The sequence below is a fragment of the Bombus pyrosoma genome, linkage group LG2, assembly GCF_014825855.1.
Source record: "Bombus pyrosoma isolate SC7728 linkage group LG2, ASM1482585v1, whole genome shotgun sequence".
NCBI lineage: Eukaryota > Metazoa > Arthropoda > Insecta > Hymenoptera > Apidae > Bombus > Bombus pyrosoma.
In genome coordinates, this window is record NC_057771.1 from 9,968,679 (window position 1) to 9,990,913 (window position 22,235).

At 41.9% G+C, this 22,235-nt stretch overlaps 3 protein-coding genes across 7 annotated transcripts; 2 read left to right on the plus strand and 1 right to left on the minus strand.

Annotated features, from left to right (window-relative positions):
* The first annotated feature begins 56 nt into the window (after positions 1-56).
* LOC122576552 (actin-like protein 6B) lies at positions 57-3,773 on the plus strand. Of its 2 annotated transcripts, XR_006319789.1 has the most exons (7): positions 57-479; positions 570-764; positions 1,151-1,588; positions 2,230-2,570; positions 2,664-2,759; positions 2,872-3,102; positions 3,174-3,773. XR_006319789.1 is itself a non-coding variant. In XM_043747017.1 (6 exons), exons 1-6 carry the CDS (start codon positions 311-313, stop codon positions 3,034-3,036), a joined length of 1,404 nt encoding a protein of 467 aa, XP_043602952.1. In that variant the 5' UTR covers positions 57-310; the 3' UTR covers positions 3,037-3,773. The 2 variants fall into 2 exon arrangements, 1 of the variants encoding a protein (XP_043602952.1); XM_043747017.1 differs by having other exon boundaries at positions 2,872-3,773.
* LOC122576560 (battenin) lies at positions 3,617-16,321 on the minus strand. 2 transcript variants are annotated; one of them, XM_043747033.1, is made up of 9 exons: positions 16,202-16,321; positions 15,464-15,782; positions 10,782-12,590; positions 8,543-8,700; positions 7,671-7,829; positions 6,217-6,553; positions 5,809-5,958; positions 5,542-5,682; positions 3,617-5,388 (listed from the first exon to the last, which is right to left on the minus strand). In XM_043747033.1, the coding sequence occupies exons 3-9, from the start codon at positions 10,974-10,976 to the stop codon at positions 5,248-5,250; spliced, it is 1,281 nt and encodes a 426-aa protein (XP_043602968.1). In that variant the 5' UTR covers positions 10,977-12,590; positions 15,464-15,782; positions 16,202-16,321; the 3' UTR covers positions 3,617-5,247. The 2 variants fall into 2 exon arrangements, with proteins under 2 accessions (XP_043602968.1, XP_043602977.1); XM_043747042.1 differs by having other exon boundaries at positions 10,782-11,993; positions 12,144-12,590; positions 15,464-16,241.
* A 985-nt stretch (positions 16,322-17,306) lies between these two features.
* LOC122576573 (putative tRNA (cytidine(32)/guanosine(34)-2'-O)-methyltransferase) lies at positions 17,307-22,157 on the plus strand. 3 transcript variants are annotated; one of them, XM_043747069.1, is made up of 6 exons: positions 17,307-20,189; positions 20,542-20,858; positions 20,941-21,010; positions 21,098-21,297; positions 21,367-21,761; positions 21,831-22,157. In XM_043747069.1, exons 2-6 carry the CDS (start codon positions 20,738-20,740, stop codon positions 22,152-22,154), a joined length of 1,110 nt encoding a protein of 369 aa, XP_043603004.1. In that variant the 5' UTR covers positions 17,307-20,189; positions 20,542-20,737; the 3' UTR covers positions 22,155-22,157. The 3 variants fall into 3 exon arrangements, with proteins under 3 accessions (XP_043603004.1, XP_043603014.1, XP_043603019.1); XM_043747079.1 differs by having other exon boundaries at positions 17,307-19,955; positions 20,591-20,858; XM_043747084.1 differs by having other exon boundaries at positions 17,307-20,858; positions 21,373-21,761.
* Positions 22,158-22,235: the final 78 nt, after the last annotated feature.

The following is a 22,235-nucleotide window of genomic DNA, read 5'->3' on the forward strand; positions in this document are numbered from 1 at the left end:
CGGAACACCGTTCTTGTCTGAAATATTATTCTCACCCTTCCCGTGTCTACCGTACTACCAATCTTTGAAATAAAAAGGACCATCGGAATCCTTGAAATCCAACGCATCCGTGAAACTACGTTCTCGACGATAAAATTTAATAGATAATAAAAGCAAGGGAAAATCTCTTTTCTCCAAGACCAGTTCGTAACAATCCTGCCGTTAAGCCCGACGAGGGAAAATATCCGTGGAAGCTGCGCCCGGATGAAAAGGGTTTCGCAAATGTGCTGATCGATCGCGTTTCGTCCTCCTCCCGATCGTAGATTCGAATATGCAAAAGGAGCAATGTGGAAACGGCGGAGGGTCGCAGAATCCTCGATATACGAGTACGAGGAAGGAAGAAGGGGTGCATGGACCGGTGAGGTCGAACAGGGTTGCTGGGCATGCGCCGACGTTCCTGTCCTCTCCAGATACTATGAGCGGTGGTGTCTACGGCGGAGGTATGTGATACGCGGTCCGCAATATTTCCGGAAAAAAACGAAACGTGGTCTAGCTGAGAATTCCGTAAAGCGTTTGGATTTTTCCCGTAGACGAGGTCGGTGCTATAATTTTCGACGTTGGACACCAGAGCCTTCGCGTGGGTTATGGCGGTGAGGATACACCGAAAGCTGAAATTCCAACCACCCTCGGTGTATGGGAGGACACGATCGACTCGCCGGACGGCAGTCAAAACGTCAGGAAGCACTACAACATCGATGTCACGGCCATTCAAGTGCGAAAGAAGGGTACGATCGTTTCACAGCGTAATCCTATCAGAGGAAACACGATTACGTTTCGCTGTCCAGTTCTCGCTATGTGACCATTTTCCTGATCGTAAATTCCATTAAAACGTAGAACGATGTCTAGCACATCTTTTTCTCAAATAGAATTCCACGCAGTCTCATATCGTTAATACGTTTCACCTGTATCATCCTTACGCTACGAAACGCACGACAAACTGTATTTACTTAGTGTTTGACACAAGCAGCAGTTTGTAACTTAGTCGACAAAAGACGAAAAGGAAAAACATTAAATCGAAGCGCGGAATGCAGGCTTTAACTTGCAGTATAGAAAATCATGAATTGTAATGAGATCGTATTATACTTATTACCTACGATATATCTTTTTCTAGATATGGAGATGGTTAGCTTAATGAAAGACGGCATGATCGAAGATTGGGAGATGTTCGAGCGTCTAACAGAGTACACGTATAAACAACGTCTTCATGCTCTTCCGGAGCATCATCCGATCTTGATGACCGAATGTCCCTGGAACACCAGATTGAAACGGGAGAAATTGCTAGAGCTGATGTTCGAGAAATTCAGCGTTCCAGCCATGTACATCTGCAAAAACGCGGTTTTGGCCGCGTATGCGAACGGCAGATCGACGGCCATGGTCGTAGACAGCGGTGCAACTCACACGAGTGCGGTTCCGGTGCACGACGGTTACGTTATCACCCAGGGAATCGTAAAAAGCCCGCTGGGCGGTGATTTCATCACGATGCAATGCAGACAGTTCTTCGAAGAAAAGGAAATCGAGTTGACGCCTGCTTGTCTGGTAGCGAGCAAAGGCAAGTTGGCTGAAATTTTCAACGAAATCGTCGCGCTTTCACAGCGACGAATCGTCGTCAACGGATAAAGAAAAGCAACAATAATAGCGTAATTCGATCGACGTGGACGATATTGATGGAATGATTAAATATTGACTTCAATTGACACTCGCTCGCTAGGCAGATATTAACGCGCTATAAAAAGCAATGCTTAGTAAATCGTAGAACGACGTCTATTATAAGGCACGAAAGGGAGTTAAATCCTTTGAACGCGCATTTTCAACGATGAACGCGCGCTGTGTGCAGAGCACTTGAGTCGTAATGCGTTGAATGCATTCATTCAGCGTCCGTGCGCCTTTACCGCACGTGCTGTCCAGATTTAGCGAACACTTATCAGCGTTAAAGAATGTTTAGAGTCGAACATTATTCCCATCGACCTCCTTCATCAAAACCTTTTATCCTCTAATATTTCGCACTTCCGAATGTAACTTACGTCCGTCTAAAGGAGCTTTTCAGTGCTTGACATTGTACCTTCCACTCGAAACGCTCTTCCTAAGTCGAATCCCCTTGTTTCGTTCGCAATTGCTATTCTAATGTGTCGAATTAATCGTATTACTACGTCGCACAACAACGAAAATCTAATGTAACAAAATATTGTACAGATGTAGTTCGCGAAAGAGATACACCACGTTGGACCAAAAGGGCTGGACCTCAGCCAACGTCTTCCTGGATGAGCTATATGGTCCGAGAGCTGTTGCAAGACTTCCAAATGAATTGTTTACAAGTGTCCGACAGCCCTTACGACGAGGATGTGGCCAATACTTTGCCAATGAAACACTACGAGTTCCCAACCGGGTACAACGACGATTTCGGCTCCGTCAGACTGATGATTCCGGAAGCCTTGTTCGATCCCAGCAACGTGAAAGGCGTTGGCGCCAGCATTCTTGGAGTTGGTCCACTCGTCACGACTAGCGTGGGCATGTGCGATATGGATATCAGACCTGTAAGCTTCCCTGTATTTTCATAAATCACGCGGTAGCTTTAGGGAGAAGTCGATGATTCCACAATTGTTAAAATGGAGCATTTCTGTCCTTAGAGTTTGTACGGAAGCGTGGTGGTCACCGGTGGTAATTCCTGCCTGCAAGGTTTTAGCGAAAGACTGAATCGAGATTTAGCCAGCAAAACTCCTCCAGTAAGTATCTCTGTCATTGCGTTGAGATCTTTTAATAGAAAATAATTCTAATGGAAAAATTATGTTGCTTTTATCGAAATCAGAATAACGTTGATTCATCCGGTTATTGCAGAGTATGAGACTGAAAATAATTAGCGCGAACAGCTCGAGCGAGCGTCGTTACGGTGCCTGGATCGGAGGATCTATTCTCAGCTCCCTTGGATCTTTCCAACAAATGTGGCTGTCGCGGCAAGAGTACGAAGAATCGGGTAAACTGATTCTCGAGCGATGCGCGTGATCAAAAGCTCAAGCATCAATCAAAATTATTCTTCGTAATTATTTTTGCAAATCGTCCGACAATGTTGTACGTATCTATTTTGTATGCCGTCGAGCGGACAGTTAGTTGCTATCTTTAAGTTTTCTATAATCCTTCAGAGCGTAAGGGCCAACGTAAGACAATACGAGCGACTAATATCAAACGGGTTTGCGACAGACGCGTATAGAGCTTTAGACAAAATTTCAACAGCAAGGAGAACTCAATGTATTTGCTAGCCTGTTGAAGTAAAACTGATCGGAGTAAAAGGTGCAATTCTTGTGGAACTCGCTGAAACAAAATCTTCTTTCGATGGTAGTTAAAACGCTCTTCGCAGCTGAAGCGACGAATTCTTTCGCTTCGATTACATGCGTAAGTTACAGCGTAAGTTAGACGTTAGACAAATGTATGCGGTACGCTTCTAAAAGAAAAAAATACAGTTCCTAACTGCTCGAACAATCTTTCGTTTGTAATTCACGAGCACAGATTGGTTTACATATCATAATTGTATCGAAGAATCGATGATTCCTACGGATAATGAATATGCAGGAAAGAGGGAGCACTCTTTTCGAAAAAGAATTTTTATCGTTTATTTCGAACATATTCACAACAAATTACATATTTGAACAATGTTTCGATTTCGTTTGTTATCCACGCTTCTCTCCCGCATTCGTTCTTTCTCTTATTTATTTTCCTTATAATAAAAAGAAAAAAAAAAGGAATAAAATACGATAAAATAAAATTAGGCGAACCGCAGGACATTCATTTTAGGACGCGTCACAAGCAGTTCCAATTTTACAACGATAAATATAATATATATATATATTACGGCGTAATAAACAATATGATATTTCGTATATAAATATATATATATACTATATATATTTATATCTCAAAATAAATGTAGGAAACAGTATTATCGGTATATCACATATACAATATGTATTTAGGAAAAGGCGAATTATTTTGCTAGAAGAATGGGAAGGACCTTTCTCGTTCGTTGAAATTTCCGGTCCTACCGTATTTACTCTACGACTTGATATTATAATACTTCTAATTAACACTCTCGCGTGTTTCAACAAATATCCTTTGGACGAGGAATGTTTGAAATTTCGATCATGATTAAAAATCGATTTGACGACTTCCTCTTCGCAAAAAAAAAAAATTAATTTTTATAAACACAACGCACAGCCCATGTTATGATATTGTGACGCGATCAAGCGAAATGCGAAATTCGTTATCATTTTAGCGAAATAAACCGAGATAATCTTGTCAGCAATATTTTTGAAACGGTATTTAACATATGGACACGAGTCGTGCATAAACAATAAAAATATTGTAAATCGAACGCTGTCTCGTTCATCGAATGCGCCTATAACGCGTGGCGAAAATCGATGTGTTACTCTAACTACGAATACTGGTGGTCGTTCTTGTTACGATCAAATGTTAAACGACGTATAAACCTACTAGCTACGAACGCATAATGAAACGCGTAGACCCATAGTCAGAAAATTTTAGATCGCGTTTACAAAAGCGTAGCGCTGCGATATTCGACAACAGGAGTCGAATGCTGTTGACACGTAAATCGAGACGAGATTTCCTCGTCTATATCCAATTTCTGGTTTTCCTGTTGCGCGATTCGCTGCTTTTTGCTCTTCTTCTCTGTTAAGGAAGAAGAAACGCACTGCGAAACGAAATCAAACTAATCGTAAAACAATTCTGTTCCTAATCCTTTAAATATTTGTACCAAATAAATCTGAGAACGATCGAACTTACAATCTAGCGAGTTAAATTTTTTGTTTTTTTTTTTTTTCATTTAGGAACATCGGTATCGATAGTACGTCTTTTGTGTCGAATCGTAGTTCAATTTTTAAGCATCGTCCATGATTCCAGTACGATGGAAGTTCAATCGACGAGCGGCATCGAATAAATTCTATGTTTTCGAAGATAATACAAACGAGATGTCAAGCTGGATCATGGCGATACTAATCGCATTTTGCTACAATAATTGACGGTAGCATAATAATGGCTAGAAACCGGAATGATGTACGAACCACGTTACGTCAGTTATCAACATTATCGAAGCCATGATGGCGTGTCGAAGAAGATTCGGTAATAAATAACGTATGTATCACGGCGTTACGATCCTGCTTATATTCGCATGACCGTTGTTAAATACTATCTTATGTTTATCTCCTAGCTTCCCACTCGAGACGGTTGTGGCAGTCTACAAATGGCATTGTGAACCGGCATAGACAACCATCCTGCCAACGCGATTCCAATGGAATCGGCCATCGTGGCAATTCCCAAGGAAATTTTACGATCCGCTCTTGGAATCTGTGAAATGACAGAAAAAAATACGACATTGCATTCTTTAAAAAGTGAAATACAGTGAAATACGGTCAGAGACTATTTTTAACGCGAACAAGATAAGATTCGTATAAATTGACCATCGACAATAGGTAAGCTGTCAAGGTATAGTTACGTTACCTCGGTGGACATTCGATAAAACGTATTCACGTACGCTCCACCACCGAGAAGGCCCTCCCACAAAACGAACGCGAACACAATCCAAATACTGGGCAAGTAGTAAAACAGCGTCTCGAACAGTAGAATTATGACGTTGATAAACTGAAACAAATTACAAATATCGTAAATCGTGTGTATTCGATCACGACCTCGATAAAATCAACAGCTTGTACATTGCCGTTCGAACGTGCGTAACACGAGTAAACGGAGTTCAATCGGTTCTGTTACCTGTAACAGAGCCATGATCCAGATTTTGTTAATCGTGATGAGATTGACGGACGATCTTGAGATAAACACTCCTATCTGATAATCCACCTGGAGCCAGCGATATTGCTCAGCGTGCGTCAGCCAAATGTCATCGAATTCGATCAGCTCGTACTGAAAAATTAGCGTTACACGTGTTCATTAAAAACACCTGATCTATATTGTTCTTCTATACATACGACCGGCGGTAATTGTATCTATATTTAGGAGGTGGAAGCTAGTAACAAGACTCGGTAATCTTATAACGTAAATTATGCGTAACGAAAGACAAAAAGAAATATAATGTATGTATATAAGAAGAGCGAGAGAAGGAAAGATAAAGGGGGAGGCAAACAGGATTCTACAAAAGCTCATGTAACGAAAAAGCATTACCAATCCTTGGTTAATGAAATATTCGAAGAGGTACACGAGCCCAAGCGGGATCATATACTTCATCAATCCCGGTACCAGATTGATCTTTTCTTTAAAGCTCTTCCTAGGGATCTCAATGATGTGTTCTTGACTGTCGATACCGTTCTTAGTGATCGGGATACTGGACTGCGGCGGGTGAACCAGAACCAACCAGAAAGTGATTCCTTGTATAATCGGTACGATTAACATAACTAACAACGTGTCTTCGTTACTCAACCACATGGTGAGGGAGGCATAAGATAGCGCGCCAATTATTCCGGCGCCTCCAGTACCGGAAGACCATGTCGCGATTACTTGTCTGCGAAATAATGAATCGCTGTCAGTTATCGGCCAATGGCAAAAGTTAAATTTGGGATCATTCGACATACAGCTATAAAAGAAGTAATATCTAACGGTGATAATATTCACAATTACGGAAAACAAAAAATATATGAAATAGGAGAAAGACGAAGATATTGAAATATCGGCGTGATATTGGGAAGACGATGGTTGGCAGTAAAATTTTCGCGGACCATCACATTAACAGACACGTTCGAAACGCACGTTTTATGGACACGTGTTATCTGTCAGTCGCGATCGCATTCCTTTCGGTGAACTTTAACAACGCCAAGGTTAATCGTTAGTGAAGAAAGAATGGCAAAGAAACAGAAAGATATTATACATAGATAGGTAGAGAAATGGACAGAAACAATAGCATTGTAATTAGCAGTTGTTGCGCATAAGTACAGACGTACCTCGTGTTCGCAACGAGTTTTTTTTTTCAGAATTCCGTACTGTACTTCTATATTATGCTTTCCGGTGCTTTTTTTAAATCTTTCGTATCGCTTCTAGAACAGCAATTTATGTTATTGTTCTATACTTTTAAGCATGGAAGGCCAACCTGTCGACTGCCGTTATCTTATCTCTACTTTTCTTTGCACAACTGTCTAAATGTCAATACTGCGGTTTTATACGCCAATGCCTCGATATTTGCATCAACAGACTTTGCATCGTATTTCTTTTTCTTTTTATCTTTCTACTTTTGTCCGTTTTTATCCGTACCTGTTGCCTCTATACTTTGTTCTCTTCTACATCTTTCTACACAGATAATAAATTATTATCGCTTTCGTTGCATAAAAGAACGCTATATATAATGGGTAAAGGAAAAAAAAATACGATGCGTTCGATTTACAAAAAAGGCTATGTAGCTATTTACCGATAGTCTCTAGTAATTATATGTACTATTACGTTCGTACGGAATAATAAAGGAGACACTATGCTTAAAGCTCGCCTGTACGTGATAGCCTTCGATAGAACAGGCGGGTGGAAAATTACTTCAGAAAAAAAAAAAACGACCGTCATTGCTGTTAGAGAAGAATAAAAAAAAAACAATGAAGAACAGTACAGTATGAAAGAACAGAAACGATGATACTTACTTGGGGTATTGGTGACTGTAACTCAGCAGAGTAACTTCTCCCAAACCGGAAGAGAGTGACGTTACAACGACGCCCAGAATGGCGAGCCATTCAGTAGTGCTCAACGACACCATAAGGAATCCTGCAGCGGAAAATAACACACAGGTAGCCAGTCGAGCACTGTAATTAACGATTCGATTAATCGATTAGCGTTTCATTTGCGGGGAAAGGAGCGACGTGCCCGCGGAGGGACACGACTCCGGGGATGATCCGTCCCACGAGAAACCGCGTGTATTTAGCGAGAAGCATATGACGTTGATCGCTTCTTACTACGCTCCCTTATCTAAAGGAAATGCGTTTCCACATGTTCGATAATACAATTCACGTTCCACGAGTCGAGCTCAACAAAATCAACGGTCACCGTGTCATCGTCGTGTTTTTACTTTTATTTTCTCGAATAATTTATGAATATATATATATATATATATATATATACATATACGTACGTATATAGCACAACAATATCATTGAGACGATCGAAAGAAAATCATCGATAAGATAACCGAGTTAGACATCGCGCGCGGTCAGTCGTTGGTTTACGTCAAACATATCGCAGAATCGCGAAAGCTGACTAATGTTTTGATTTCGTCTGTGTGTCATCTGAGTAATTGCTGCTGCTGTTATCGCGTGAAATATTCTAAAAGTTAAAGGCTCGCTTCCTGACATTTCGTTATCGTATCGCGGATTTTGTTTCCTACCGACGCAGTGCTCTTGCTGGCTCCTAGCATTCTACGCAAAAGTATCGCGTGGTGTTACGTTTACGCACAAGTTACGATTAGATGGAACGATAGCTATATAATTAGAAGGAAAAATAGAAGTAAACGGATACTCACTGTACGTAAAAAGGCAGGAACGGCGTGATCGTTTTCACCGCTAACGATGGTAATATATCCGCTAGCAATATGGCGCCAGTGGACAATGTGTTGCAGGATCGAATCCCGCTGGTGTTGGTGGTCGTCACGGTGCCATTCGTGAATTCCGTGACAGGTTCCTTCGTATAGACGAAACGAAACCAAAAGGAAGAAGAAAAAAGAAATAAATTAGATTAGTATACCATACGCGAACAGATATGGGAGATATTACATTTTACGTAAACCAAAAAAATCAGCTTTGTCTATTATTTTCTCACAATTCGGTTCGTTGGTTGTACATCGCCGCGGAAATTATCGGATACCGGTATCTTTATTTCACGAACATTACCACCTTGAACGAGTGGAATATTAATCTCGGCGATTGTTACGTAAGTTAATTCGCGTTCGAAGCATGCTGGAGTCGCAGTCGGAAGGAACAACCACGAGGTTAGAGGGGAAGGCGTAAGCAACTCCATAAAACGATGCGAAACGCATGCATAGATTTGTCGATGACATAATAAAATTCCTCGCGTACAAGAATCTGTTCGGTCTCGAACACGTAATTCAGATTAATCGTTTGCTGTTACAACGACTTCTCTCCCTCTCTCCTCCTCTACCGTCACCTCCTGTTTCTATTATTCCTTATTAATAACCGTCTTCGTTTCGTTCGCATCAAGATCGTGGATCACGAGGAACGTTGTTTAAACGAGGCTATTAATCCTCGTGACGAACACAGACTCGCTGTGGCGAGATACCATAGTGCGAAACACGGAGTAATCATTAAATCGTAAAACTTTCATAGTCCGCTTAGTAATATTTCAGTCGAACGACACTCCGCCGTTGTTACTGATTACACGGATTATCTATGCAGACCGTGTGCATCGTTTACAGAAGCTTTTGAAATCGTCTCCAAATATCAAGATACTTCTCCTTGAACGTGAAACGTCATTTACGATTCCGGCTAATCAAAACTGCTACGTTACAGCGTTCAATAACTTCAAGGCAATAACGAAAAAGAAAACAGTAAGCTAAAAAGGCGTAAAAAGGATTCGCGCTTAAACAAACGTAGAAAAACGCGTTCTCATTAACATCGGTGAATTGGTTGGCGCCTACGAAAAGCCGATATTTTATTTGGCAAATCGTCGAAATAGAAAGAAACTAACGTCACAATGTCGTCGTAAATCATTTGGAGACGAAATATCGACCGTATTAAAAACAGCATATAGTTTCGTGGATTTACAGTCAAGACACCGATCAATGATGTCGCAACGCTTTAAACCCGACTCAATGACCACATATTAGAAAGGGAGGGGCCGCGAAACTTTCATCCAATAACAATAACATTTTGTGTCCGACAGTTTGCCGTCGATCGGTGCCACATGCCGATTGCAAGTTCGTTTTTCTTCTGTTCTTTTCGCGAAATTTTCCATTAGCCCGCCTACTCTTCTGGCAATCGGAGCATCGTCGAGTGACAACAGGAATCCAATCGATACAAAGACCTGTGTAATCGCTGTGCTGTAATACGGCCGAATGACGCCGGTGATTCATCGAGTCTTATGCAGGCCAGGCGTCACACGAGTAGCGTACACTACTACTCTGCACGCTCGATCGCTTGCTCGTTTCGCTGGAACGAGTTTGCCGATTCCAAGTGAACGCGTTGCTTTATCACGTCGCTATCTATATATCGCAATTGTTTTTTATGCTTTATCTGTTCTAGTTTATCGTTATAGGTAAATATGAAAATCTTGAGAAGCTTCTAGACCATCTTCCAAAACGTGTCACTGGTTACACGTTATTTCGCAATCGACCGAATGCCAATCCCGAGCGATTCGGGACGGTCGATGAACACGCGAAGCGACCGACAGATTTACGCGTATTTAATCGATCGACTCTTAAGGCGAAGGGATGCGAGTTTTAAGGGACAATCAGAAATTAGCGCGTGAAGAAGTCACGTTGAAGATGATTCATGATTCGTCCCGTTGTACGATTCGTTCCGTTGCCGGAAACAAAGGTCTCCGAGTTTCATTGTATTTTCTTATTCTCTTTCTCCTTTGTATTCCTTCGAATCGAAGGAAATACAAAAAATACAAGAGTCTAAGAAAATTGGAAGAAAGCGGAACGTAACGAATCTTCTCCTTTTTCCCGCCCCTGGCAACCCTTCTCTGATTTCGATCAAATATGTGATTCGCTAATGGATCAATGAAAAAAAATTACCACTCACCATCGTCGTGCCGAATTTGCTCTCAAGTATATCGTGCGCGGCGCTAAGCATCACCACGTATCCGTAATTGTTGCAGAGTCCGAGTATCCAGAAGGCGGCGAAATTTCGCCATCGCGATCGTACCGCTATCGATTCTTCGTCGAACACGTCGTTCGTCCGCCGCTCCGAGACCGTTAACGGTTTGCCCTTTGCCATCTTCAACTGCAATGGTATATACTCGTGCTTTCTTTTCCTCTCTATCTTTCTATCTTTTATACTCCACTCCGTTCTAACCGATTTACTTCTCCGTCTTTGTTCGACCCGCGCTCGTCCCTTTTTCCCAGCACTCGGCTTCTCTTTCCTTTCGTTCAACTTCGATCGCGGTTAATCCTGTTCCTTATCCCCAGCCTTTTCTTCCGTTTCCTTTCGTCCTCTGTGGATCCTGTTCTAGCTTCCTTTTCGCCTTGAAAGTTTGCACTGTAGTTTCTATCGGAACGGGGGGGCCTAAGTGGAGCACGTGGGCCTTTTAAATCTGTCCCAGGTTACGGCAGCAACGATTCCGTTTCTCTCTTCCTCGTTCTCAGAGATGGCGCACACCCATCGGCTTCTTTCTTTCCTGTAAGACCTTCTCCGTCGTATTCCTTGCTCGCTCGTGTTTCTCCTTTTCGAGCGAGTTTAGAGCACAGTCAGCGCGCGGCAAACCAAGCTTCGAGAAACTTCTCTCTCCTTTGGTCGCTGTATTTTCTTTCCGCCACTACTCACCAGGAGTATCGTACCGTACGAACTTCTGCCGTTTCGAATCTAACTCGATTCCCAATGAAAACAAACGTACTGGTAAATCTATTATTTCGTTCGATCGAAATTCCGCGACTCTCCGTTGTATACTTGTTACTTGTATATTTTATCGAGAGAAAGGAGGGGGTCGATGATTTCTCTCTGTGCTTTTTATCGACGGTCACGTAGAAACTTTTTCTAAGCTTCTTTTTGCTCGAAGAAACTGTTACAACGTTTGGCTTGTGTATTCTTGTCTGTCGAAGTTCAAAATCAAGGTCCCAGGATCTGCGGATCGGTCGCTCAAGGTTCCACTCCGACGAATGTAAAATCCTTTCGATTGGCGAGTGCCTGGAGGAAATTGGTCGAGAATATCGGCCAGCTATTTACGGTCCCCTGGCCGTTTCCTGATTTATTTTCGACGATTTGGCTCGCCGTACAGTTGAACGAATTGTTCGTAAGCTATAAAACGTACGGGCATGTAAACCGTTGGGGTTTATGGAAAATTACGTCAGTAAAACCGTGACCTATGCGAACACGATAGATAGAGCTTCCTGCTGGAGGAACGATGCACAGAACCGATCAGGTTCGTTTTTACTGAGAAACCCCTACCTTCTATGTTCCGGTAGAGTCAACACTCAGCACCAGCGACAGCGGTAACCAAGCTTCGAGAAACTTCTTTCTCGCTTTCTTCTCAGCAACCGACGCGTTCCGACCAAGCTAATCCTCGCTTTCTCGCACGAATTTCCGGACGAAAATGAGTCGAATGTTTTAATCAGAAGTACACGATCGATTTGATTTCGCTTGTCCTTCTCGTCGCACGTTCGACGTTCCCTTATTGGTTGTACGATATATGCCAGCCTTATCGAAAGCTAAGCCGTTTATCGTTAATCACTTCGTTTCGTAAAACGTGCCGTGTAATCTTTGAAACACGTTCAAAACAGTTTCTTCTGCTCCAGCGCTTCTTATCTTTCTCTTTCCTTTTTTGTCGCTGATCCAAAGACCGATTAAATTTCCGATGGCTCTCTGGTCCGCGTAGGTCTTCACGCTGTGTCGTTCCTGTGGACAAGATCGATATTTTATTATGAAATCGGACGCCACCACGGTGGCTGTTCCCAACGGGGGAACGGTTAAAACAGGAAAGTAAACGCGCCACGGCGTCGATGAAAATTGCAGATTGGTTACCTGTCAATAAGGATTCTACGCGTTATGCGTTACATACGCGATCGATGTTTGTGTTTTATTTTAATTGTCAAGAGAAAAAAAAAAAAGAAAAAAGCTGTAGAAAGCAGTAAAGAAAAATACGAGGTCAGGCTGTTGGCTACGAGAAACGGAAAACAAATTGATAGCCGCACGCGCGTCGGCAGCTGGCTTTGCGGACTCGAATTATTGCAGCGCGAGTCTGGTCTCAACGAGTACTGATTTTCATGCCGATCCGCAAATCGCGTATACTCGATCGTTCGCCAAAGTACAAATAACTAAACTTCCTTCCAAACGAACCACTTAAGTTCTCTTCTTTCCGCTTCGTTTTATTTGTATCATTTTTCATTGGAAAATCACGAGCGATTTAGACGTAATCAGTCGCAATTATTCCTACAAAAAATGCAGGAAAAAGAAGGCACGCGAATTGCGTTCTAACTTTGATTTTCATAAATGGAACGGAAGAGAGAGAGAGAGAGAGAGAAGAGGAGGCAGCTGTGTGAGTGGTTTTATTCCGCGGTAAATAGGCACACCGCAAAACGTGTCTTAATTACATTAAAACGATGTCCTTGCCAGCGTTTTCTAGTTCTGGGAACAAACTAAACTGGAGACGCGTCTCTCGTTTCCCGCGTTCCAGCTCGAAGGATTATTTCGGTCGAAGCATCGACCTCGAGACGATGCCTCTCGTTCCTCGCGAAAAGGAACGCAATGGATCGCACGTGCCGTACCTTCGATCGACCCCAATCTTGTTGCTGTTTCTACCGACAATCCAACCAATTTACAAAACCAATTTCGGAACGATGCAAACAACAAACTTGTGTGTATTGTCGCGTCTTTTATCTTGGACAGTAGAACTGCTCTTCCTTCGCGTTGTTTCTTCTTCCATCGTCAACGCGTGATGAACTATGATACAAAAACGACGAGACGGCTACTTAATCGCGATCGAGTGTGATCTTACGTTCTAATTTTACTGTCGTTTCGATAAACGAAGGCTTTCGTTGTTGTAGGAAGAAGTTTGGGTTAAGACCGAAACGAGAAATGGTATAAATTAGCAGCGATTCTTCCGTATTTGCCTGGCGCTTAAGAAATTCGTTAAAGACGGAAAAGGATCGGGTCGAGAATAAATCGAGCGACGTGGCAGTATTTCATCGCGATCATGAATGTGTCCGATGCCGACGAATTATGCGATGTCGTTACAATTTCCAGCTCGGTTCCACGATCTTATATTTCTAATAGCAGAATCGTAAGTTCGTATGCATTGCTCCGATAGTCCATTAAGGGATAATATTACGTTAAAGCGATGATTTGTTTGCAATTTCTCTCAATGAATTTACATCATCGAATTCTATTTTAGCACGATATTCACGATAGCATCGTGTTTGTGAAATAAAATTCCAAATACTCGTTAAATATTCTTGTCGGCGCTATTCTCGTCATCTAGATTTTACGTTTAAAAGAAATTGATCGTTTAAAAATCATTGCTCGGTTGGTCTTTAACCTGTTACTTAATGGATTAAGAATATCATTTTTCATCACCAGACCTTAATGTACATAAGAACGTTCGACTCTGCTCGCGTAGCTTATCTCGCGGCCCTGTTTCATACAGCTAGCGGCAAGAAGACCGTTTTCCTCGACAGCGTTTCTAGGTTCTCTCTCGAGTCTTCGGCGGCTCGAAATAATAGCCCCTGACAGACACACACGACTATTGTCGGAAAGTTGGCCGGCCACGCGATCTGTTTCCACGATAGCCGAGTTCGAGTCGTTTCGCGGTCATGCTACTTTTTTCACGTAATCAACATCGTCAACGGGTCTTTTTCTATTACTCCTCCGCTCTTCTCTGTCTTTCTTCCTTTTTCGTCGGTGAATGAGTCTTCGTGAAAGGCAGCGCTACAGCTGGCCAACTCGATGCATGACTCATTAATCGTTTCGCAGAGACGAAATTTTCACAGAGACCAACCGAACGAAGAACTAAACTTTCCACGTATATTACGGTGAAATTGTTACAGAATCTTGCAGAAACGAGAGACGTCGAAGGGAAATGAAGCAACAGCTGGTTCTAGTTATTCCTGTGACTCGAAACTGTAAAGATCAACGATCGATGCAATGAACTGTGTACGAGTACGGTAGAACTCCATTTGTATCTGAACTCATCTGGACGACAAAAAATTCGCATAACCGGTAATATAGTACAAATATATAAATATAGTACAAATTCGCCAATTTTGCCTACTATCTAGCACTTTTTAGTTAATCGCACGTTATCTAAAATTTCCTTTCGATAAACGGACTTGTAGCGTATATCGAAATTTTGAAAAATTGCAAACTTTGCGTAACAGTTGATGAGTCACGTTAATCGTTCAAATGCGTTCGAGCTTTTCGCAAGGTGAACGGTAAAGGGACCACGAGACCAACACCCGTCCAATTCTCGGTGTACGTTTCAACGACGAAGCGTTCCCTGAACGCATGTCACCGGTGTAAACATTGAACGATCGTGTACGAGAAGAGAAACGAAGCCACGATAACGAGAGGTTGGAACGCGATGCGAACCGCTGTCAGGCTACGATTTCTTGGACAGCTGAGATAACGCTCGGGGTGTGCAGACATGGGGCGTGAAACATAAATGAGCGTAAAAAGAACGATATATCGAGAGACGCTTGGGAAAACCAGTTGCCGATGCGAACAATTCGTTTTCTCTGAAAGAAACGGAAAAAGAAGAAAATGGTAACACTTACCTAATCGCCGTTAGTACTCGATTACATGCGGTGACCTTTGAAATATATTACAGGAATTGGGGCTGGAATAAATCTAAAAGTCCTCGTAAAAATAATAAATATCGTTATCACAAATCACAGATCACAGAGTAGTAAAGATTTTGACGATGTATATCACAGAGTGTGTGTTGTTCGGGTCAAAGATTCGGTGTAATACAAACGAGACCTTCGGTTCTTGTTTCTTCTTCTTTTTCTTTTCCTTCGCCTTCGTTCTCTTCTTCTTCTCCTTCTTCTCCTTCTTCCGAAGCTAAACGATCGTCACGCACAACACTGAAACAGACTGCCCTTAAACTGTGCTAAAGGAAAAATCGATAAGTTCGGCGCGAAAGCGTCCGCGGCTATCGTATCGTAACTTCTAGAAGAAGTTCGATGTACCGACGAAGCGCACTGATTCTGTAAAAAAGAATTCGAGCACGTTTCCCGAACACCGACGCTCATACAATGCACAGCGTATCTCTGCGCCTTTCTCTTTCCTTCTTTCTCCACTTTGCTTCTTTTTTTCTTCGTTTGACGTTCGCGACGACTCGCGCCGTCCTTTTTCTTTCCCCCAGTCGCGCTTTCTATTTCTTTTTTTATATTTATTTTCTTTTCTCTTTGCTCTGTTTCCTCTTAAAGAACGTTGCTTAATGTTCGTTCGATTGGTGATACCGCGATCGAACAGAAAAGCGTTGTCGCAATAGAAGACAGTCTCCGACTTACTTGACTCGCAGCTGCAATCGTAGCACGTGGTTGCCGCGGCGAGTTTCAGGTTCGAAATAAATAAGCTCCAGGCGAAATCACCGAGTTATACGGCGGCGACGCAGGCCCGACCGCTCTTCGAGCTCGGTTCGGCTCGGCTCGACCGCTCTTCGAGCTCGGTTCAGCTCGGCTCGACCGATCGGCAATAAGCATTCCGCTCGCGCACTCTGTCCCCCAAGCGTTCCACCAGGCCGGAACGAACCAGGCAGTCGGCTCACGACCGTCAAGCCAGCCGATTCTTCTTTAGTCTAACGCTTTTCCCGATCGTCTACCTTTCCCTTCATTTTCCACCTCGCTCTTCTCTTCTCTGTCCCTTAGCCGATATATTGCCGATATATTGCCGACAGTAGACTGGGAATCATTGCCAGCGTTGCACCATTTCTCATCCTAGTTGCGAACGTACCAGTCGTCTATAGATCGAATATCACGAATTAAGCGCCATTCTCCGTGATGGATTTTTAATCGAATTTTATTATTCGCCGCAACGTTTCAATTCCTCCACTCTATATGCATTGTATCACTCGCTGAAAATAAACTCGCCGTGCCTACACCGATTACACCCTGTTGCGCGTATCTGACTTTTGGCCCGCCGTAATTGACGTCCTATCAATTTGGTCGTATCAGCGTATCATTAACGTCTAATGACCACGTCGATAATGAAGATCAGAAATGACCGTTCGATTCCGTAATACGTATGTTCGATTGGTATTACGAAACATGTTACATTGCCCGAGACAGAATGGGGCCCGTGCATATTCAAGAGAAACCTTAGAGAACGATCCAGATAGAAAAACGTGGTCGGTCGATAAGCAGGTTTCGGCCACGAGATTGGTTCACGGTTGTTTTCGTGAGAGCCCATGCTAGGTTAGACATGACGGCCTTGAGCTGAAATTCGTCTCGGGATAGAAACTTCGTGAGATTTTCGCGGTTCTGTCGGACGCGAGTGTTGCGCGCAGGAAACTGCTCAAACGATACAGGCAATCTTTCTTAATTCCGTTTCACGGTGCACGGCGCTCAATTAGTGTGTCACTTTCGTGACGAACACGTGCAATTTATTTTCCTATGTAGAGGTTTTCCACGCCAAGCGAAGGTCAAGTCTCGGATACAGTGTGCGATTGTATCGTGACTATTCATCGTCGTCGTCGTTGTCGTCATTGTCGTCGTAGCGTGTCCTTTGCCGGTGAACCGTTAACGGAACCGATTACAATATTATCTATCCTGATCCAGGCGCGCGATTCGCATGCAAACGCTTATCAACCTGATTAACGATTGATTAACGTTCAACTTGATAACGGACAACGTAATTCACGTGCGATGAGCGATTATGTGGCAGCTTGACAAACGACATTGTTGACTGGCAATTCATTACCGGTTGAACTCACCAGCGAGTGGCAAGATCGGTCATCGAGGTTCCCCGGTCATCTCGGAAGGTCATCGTAATTACGTTTCCTATAGTTCGGCTTTATTGGTCAAGCAATGTCAAACGATATTAATTCAGAGCGGTGTGCTTCCTAGAGAAAACAGTGTCAGGGTTGTCCAAAGACCTTCTCTGCATCGCGCATAACAATATTTCGTACATTTCACGCTTCCTTGGTACTTCCCTTCGTTGGCTACCGAACGAATCAGAAACCGCGACTCGCTCATCTGTTGGCGGAACGCGTGCGCGCGACAGAGACATCAGCTCGTTCCTGTTCGTTTTTGTGAAAGAATGACACGAGCCACGATCCTGTCTTTCGAACGAGGATCGATAAACTCTAACGCGGGCGGAATGAATTTTCTATGACGCCATTGTATATTTAGACGTAGGACGAGGCCGCACGAAGTTACAAGCAAATTGCATCGCTCGCGATGCTGGAATGAATTCTTTCAGCGTTGGTTCGGTGCCACGCGAACTGTCCCAACACGGGAAGGCGCTCGTTGCAAAGCCGCTCGATTAAGGTCACGCTTGATGAAATGTATTAAGCCAATATCTTTTAAAGAAACCAACGACAGCACGAGAACGGGTATTATCAGAAGATGGGAGGGCAAGCGCGCCGCAGAATCTCGCACGCCAAAAATAACAACTGGGTCATTTTAGAATTTCAATTAGAAGCGCGAAACGATCGTAATCGATTCGGCAAACATTGTTCGAACGAAGGTTCGCGACGAAACAGTCTCCATCGTAACAACGAGACGAGTGTATTTGATTCGAGGGCCCGAAACGCCGCGTCGACCAGAACGCACGTGCTTGTATGATATTTGCCCTCCGCCAAGCGTTATGCAACTCCCGCGAACAACAAACTCTCCGACTAAACGAGGAACGACGAACGCTCGTTGATGCGATTCGAGGGACATACGAACGCGTAAGACGTATCTGTCCCACGAGAGAGACGAATATTGTTTGTACGAAGAAGCAACTATCTTTGGCATGGCGCCTCAATAACCCTTCGAACGTTATCAGGCCAGCTATAACGTGCTGTAGTTCGATCCGTGAGCGTAACACGTAGCGTGTATTTTAAAGAATCGATTGATACGTTCGTTGTTGAATAAATCGATAAATCTTGCTACCCGGTTCGTTCTCTTTTTGTCTTTCTTTTATTTGAATCGAGAACGCAGACAAATTTCACGCGTTCTTAGGATAATCCCTACTCCGTGGCTGTCTAAGTATCGCTGTTCCGTAATAATTAAATAACTTTGGCGTTGGTTCACTAACGGCGACAAAGATTGTGAACGTGATAACGGAGATTGATAAAAATAATCCGATTGTACGATTACATTTATTTACATTTCTGTCGCCAAGTAGTTGTCAAGTTATCGGGTGCGCTAAATACCAAACGTATTCGAAACCCGATAATAAAGAGGTTCGCTGGAAAACACGCATCCACGTGATTAGATATATTTTGTTATTAAATATACACATTATATTGATGTTACGTCACGATTGCATCGGTTGGACGATATATGAGAAGCAGCTAACGAAACAGAAACACCACACCTCGTTTGAAATTCATAGACCGTAGTCTGGTTAGAAACCGCGTTTCCTCTATTGCAAGGATGCTCGTGCATTATACAGAAAGCCCTGACTGCACGCTACCGTCACAATCTTATCTGCCACGTATCGACATCTTATCGGGCCAAAAAACGTTTATTTAGACGATCGTGCATGGTAACGATTCACGATTGACTCGATCACTCTTGCGCGATTGTTTTTCTTCATCGTGTGCATATATTTTTCACTTACTGAGGAGATTTTTCGCTTACGCGATAGAAATACCAGTAATGAAAAACAAACAATCGGTTCAGCGGTTGACGTATAGAAACATGTAATCGCGATTGCGTCGGCAACGAGAGTTCGAAAAGGCCATCTGCGGAAAATAGTCTTCGCAACATAAATCAACAAAAACAAATTTCATAGATCTATACATATCCAACGCAAGGAATTGAAACAGGATCGTTTACGTTCCATAGGAAGCATGCAAACATAATGAAATTATGTAAGGACGATTTTGCTCAAACTCGTGTTTCAGACAAACACGAAACTCTGGTCCGTTTCACAGGAGAATAGAATAAACGTCGTTAATCTTTCGATGCGATCATAATGCGTGATTGTGCAATAGTAGAGAACAAAGGGGATGAATCTTTTCGCGGTTACTGTTTAAATGAAACTTTGGATAAATATGAAACCGTTGTTGATGCTCGTGAAAGATGAACTAAGTGTCGCTGTTAATAATTTGCGGTAATATTGACTCATAAATAAAAGATAAAAGATACGATTATAGAAGACGATTATTTCTATCGTTTTTATTATCGAAACGGGAATTCCTGAGCTAGAAAATTAATGAAATAATCGTCGGGAAGGTATACAATGTTTATATAAAACGTCCAGGAAGACATAACAAACGTGCAATTTTCGAATATTCTTTACAATGCATCATCGTTGCATCTGGAAATTACGATGATTTACTTCACCGTGGGTATTTTTTGTATTTTAATTGGAAAACGCGTATCCGCATTTGGTCCCGATAAACTGACAGATAAAAAAGATATTCTACAAAAGATCTATTGGCCTTCGATGCGAAAATATATTGTTCCGTTTTAATTACTTCATCTATCAGTGTTACGCTTGATGAAAACTCCTCGATAATATTTGTGCAAATATTTTTCTTGAATGACATATTTAATGATATAAAAACAAGAATGTTTAAACAACAAACGCAAAGTAGTTGCTTTTATTTTGAAATTTATCTCTTGGTCGTAGTTCGATACGTAAGCATCGTCCTCTATAATTTAAGAATTATAAAATATTAATCGTAATTGTACAGTACTGAACGCTGACTGAACAAATATTGAACTTGGCGGTTATTTTCGTAGTGTTACCAACAGATTAATGCTAGAACTCAGAAATACAGTTTCTGTAAGAATCCTTATGTTTGTCAACTTGAAGAACCAAAAGTTTGAAGGTAACCAAAACGTGAAACGACAGCGAACAATAAACATTGTATTCCACATTGTTTAACTATGGGAAAAACATCGAAAGATAAACGAGATATTTATTATCGACGAGCGAAAGAAGAAGGATGGAGAGCAAGGAGCGCTTTCAAATTGCTTCAAATAGATAACGAGTGTCATATTTTAGATGGTACGTACGCAGGTATATAAAAATAAATGACTCCAACACTGCATAAATAAAATACAATCTTTTGTTTATGACTTCAAAATAGGAGTTAACAAAGCTGTGGATCTGTGTGCTGCACCTGGTAGCTGGAGTCAGGTTTTATCGCGAAGATTAAAGTATGTTGCAATCGATTTGCTAAAATTCCAAGAAGAAATCAACTTTTGCAAGATACCTAAATCTTGATTATATATTTTCATGAATAGCGAGAATTACAAAAAGGCTTTGGAAACAGGAAATGCAACGCCTCCAAAAATCGTTGCGGTTGATTTACAAGCGATGGCACCAATGGAAGGGGTGATTCAAATTCAAGGAGACATTACCAACATTAACACTGCAAAGCAAATTATTTCCCATTTTGATAATGAACAGGCTGATTTGGTAGTTTGCGATGGAGCACCAGATGGTAAATTTAAATTAAAGTATTATTTTCACTGATAAATTATAATAATATTTACAGAGTAATTATTAACAGTTACAGGTTTGCACGATATGGACATTTATATCCAGTCACAATTATTACTAGCAGCTCTAAACATTACTACTCATATACTAAGGCAAGGAGGCACGTTTGTAGCAAAAATATTTAGAGCTAAGGATGTGACGTTACTATATGCTCAGTTAAAGATATTTTTCCCCTATGTTTATTGCACAAAGCCTAGCAGTTCTCGCAATTCTAGCATTGAAGCATTTGTAGTCTGTAAAGATTATTCACCACCTGAGGGTTACGAACCTCATATGCTGAATCCTCTCTTAACGCATGAGCCGTGTGATTTTAGTGAGCTTACAGGAGTTAACAGAGTCATTGTTCCATTCGTTGTTTGTGGTGATCTTAGCCAACCCGATTCTGATACGTGTTATCCACTGGATGTAAGCTTTTCTTATTTATCACGTCCATGTTGAATTATATTTTGTACCATCTATGTTCCTTTGTTTCAGTTTGAGGGGAAAGAATACACATATCATGAGCCAGTACAGACACCGATTGCACCACCATACCAAGAAGCATTGACTCTATTGGAGAACAGAGATACCGATTTTAGAAGATTCGATGTTAATGTAGTAGTAGATAATCTAAATTCCATGACCATTGCAGACTTTAAAAAGCAAGCAAAGCAGAAACATAAGGAGACAAATGAAAATAAGGTGACCAAGCTGCAAGACAGCAAGAACGATGATAACAATGAAGATATATTGGGTCTTGACCAATTAATGTCTGCCCAATTATCTGATGAATCTGATAATAAAGATAATACGACGTAAAAATTTGCGTGTTATTTTATATTTTTTAATTTGATAAATTACATTTTTAAACATGTTGTAACATTCTGTAAATATATCATT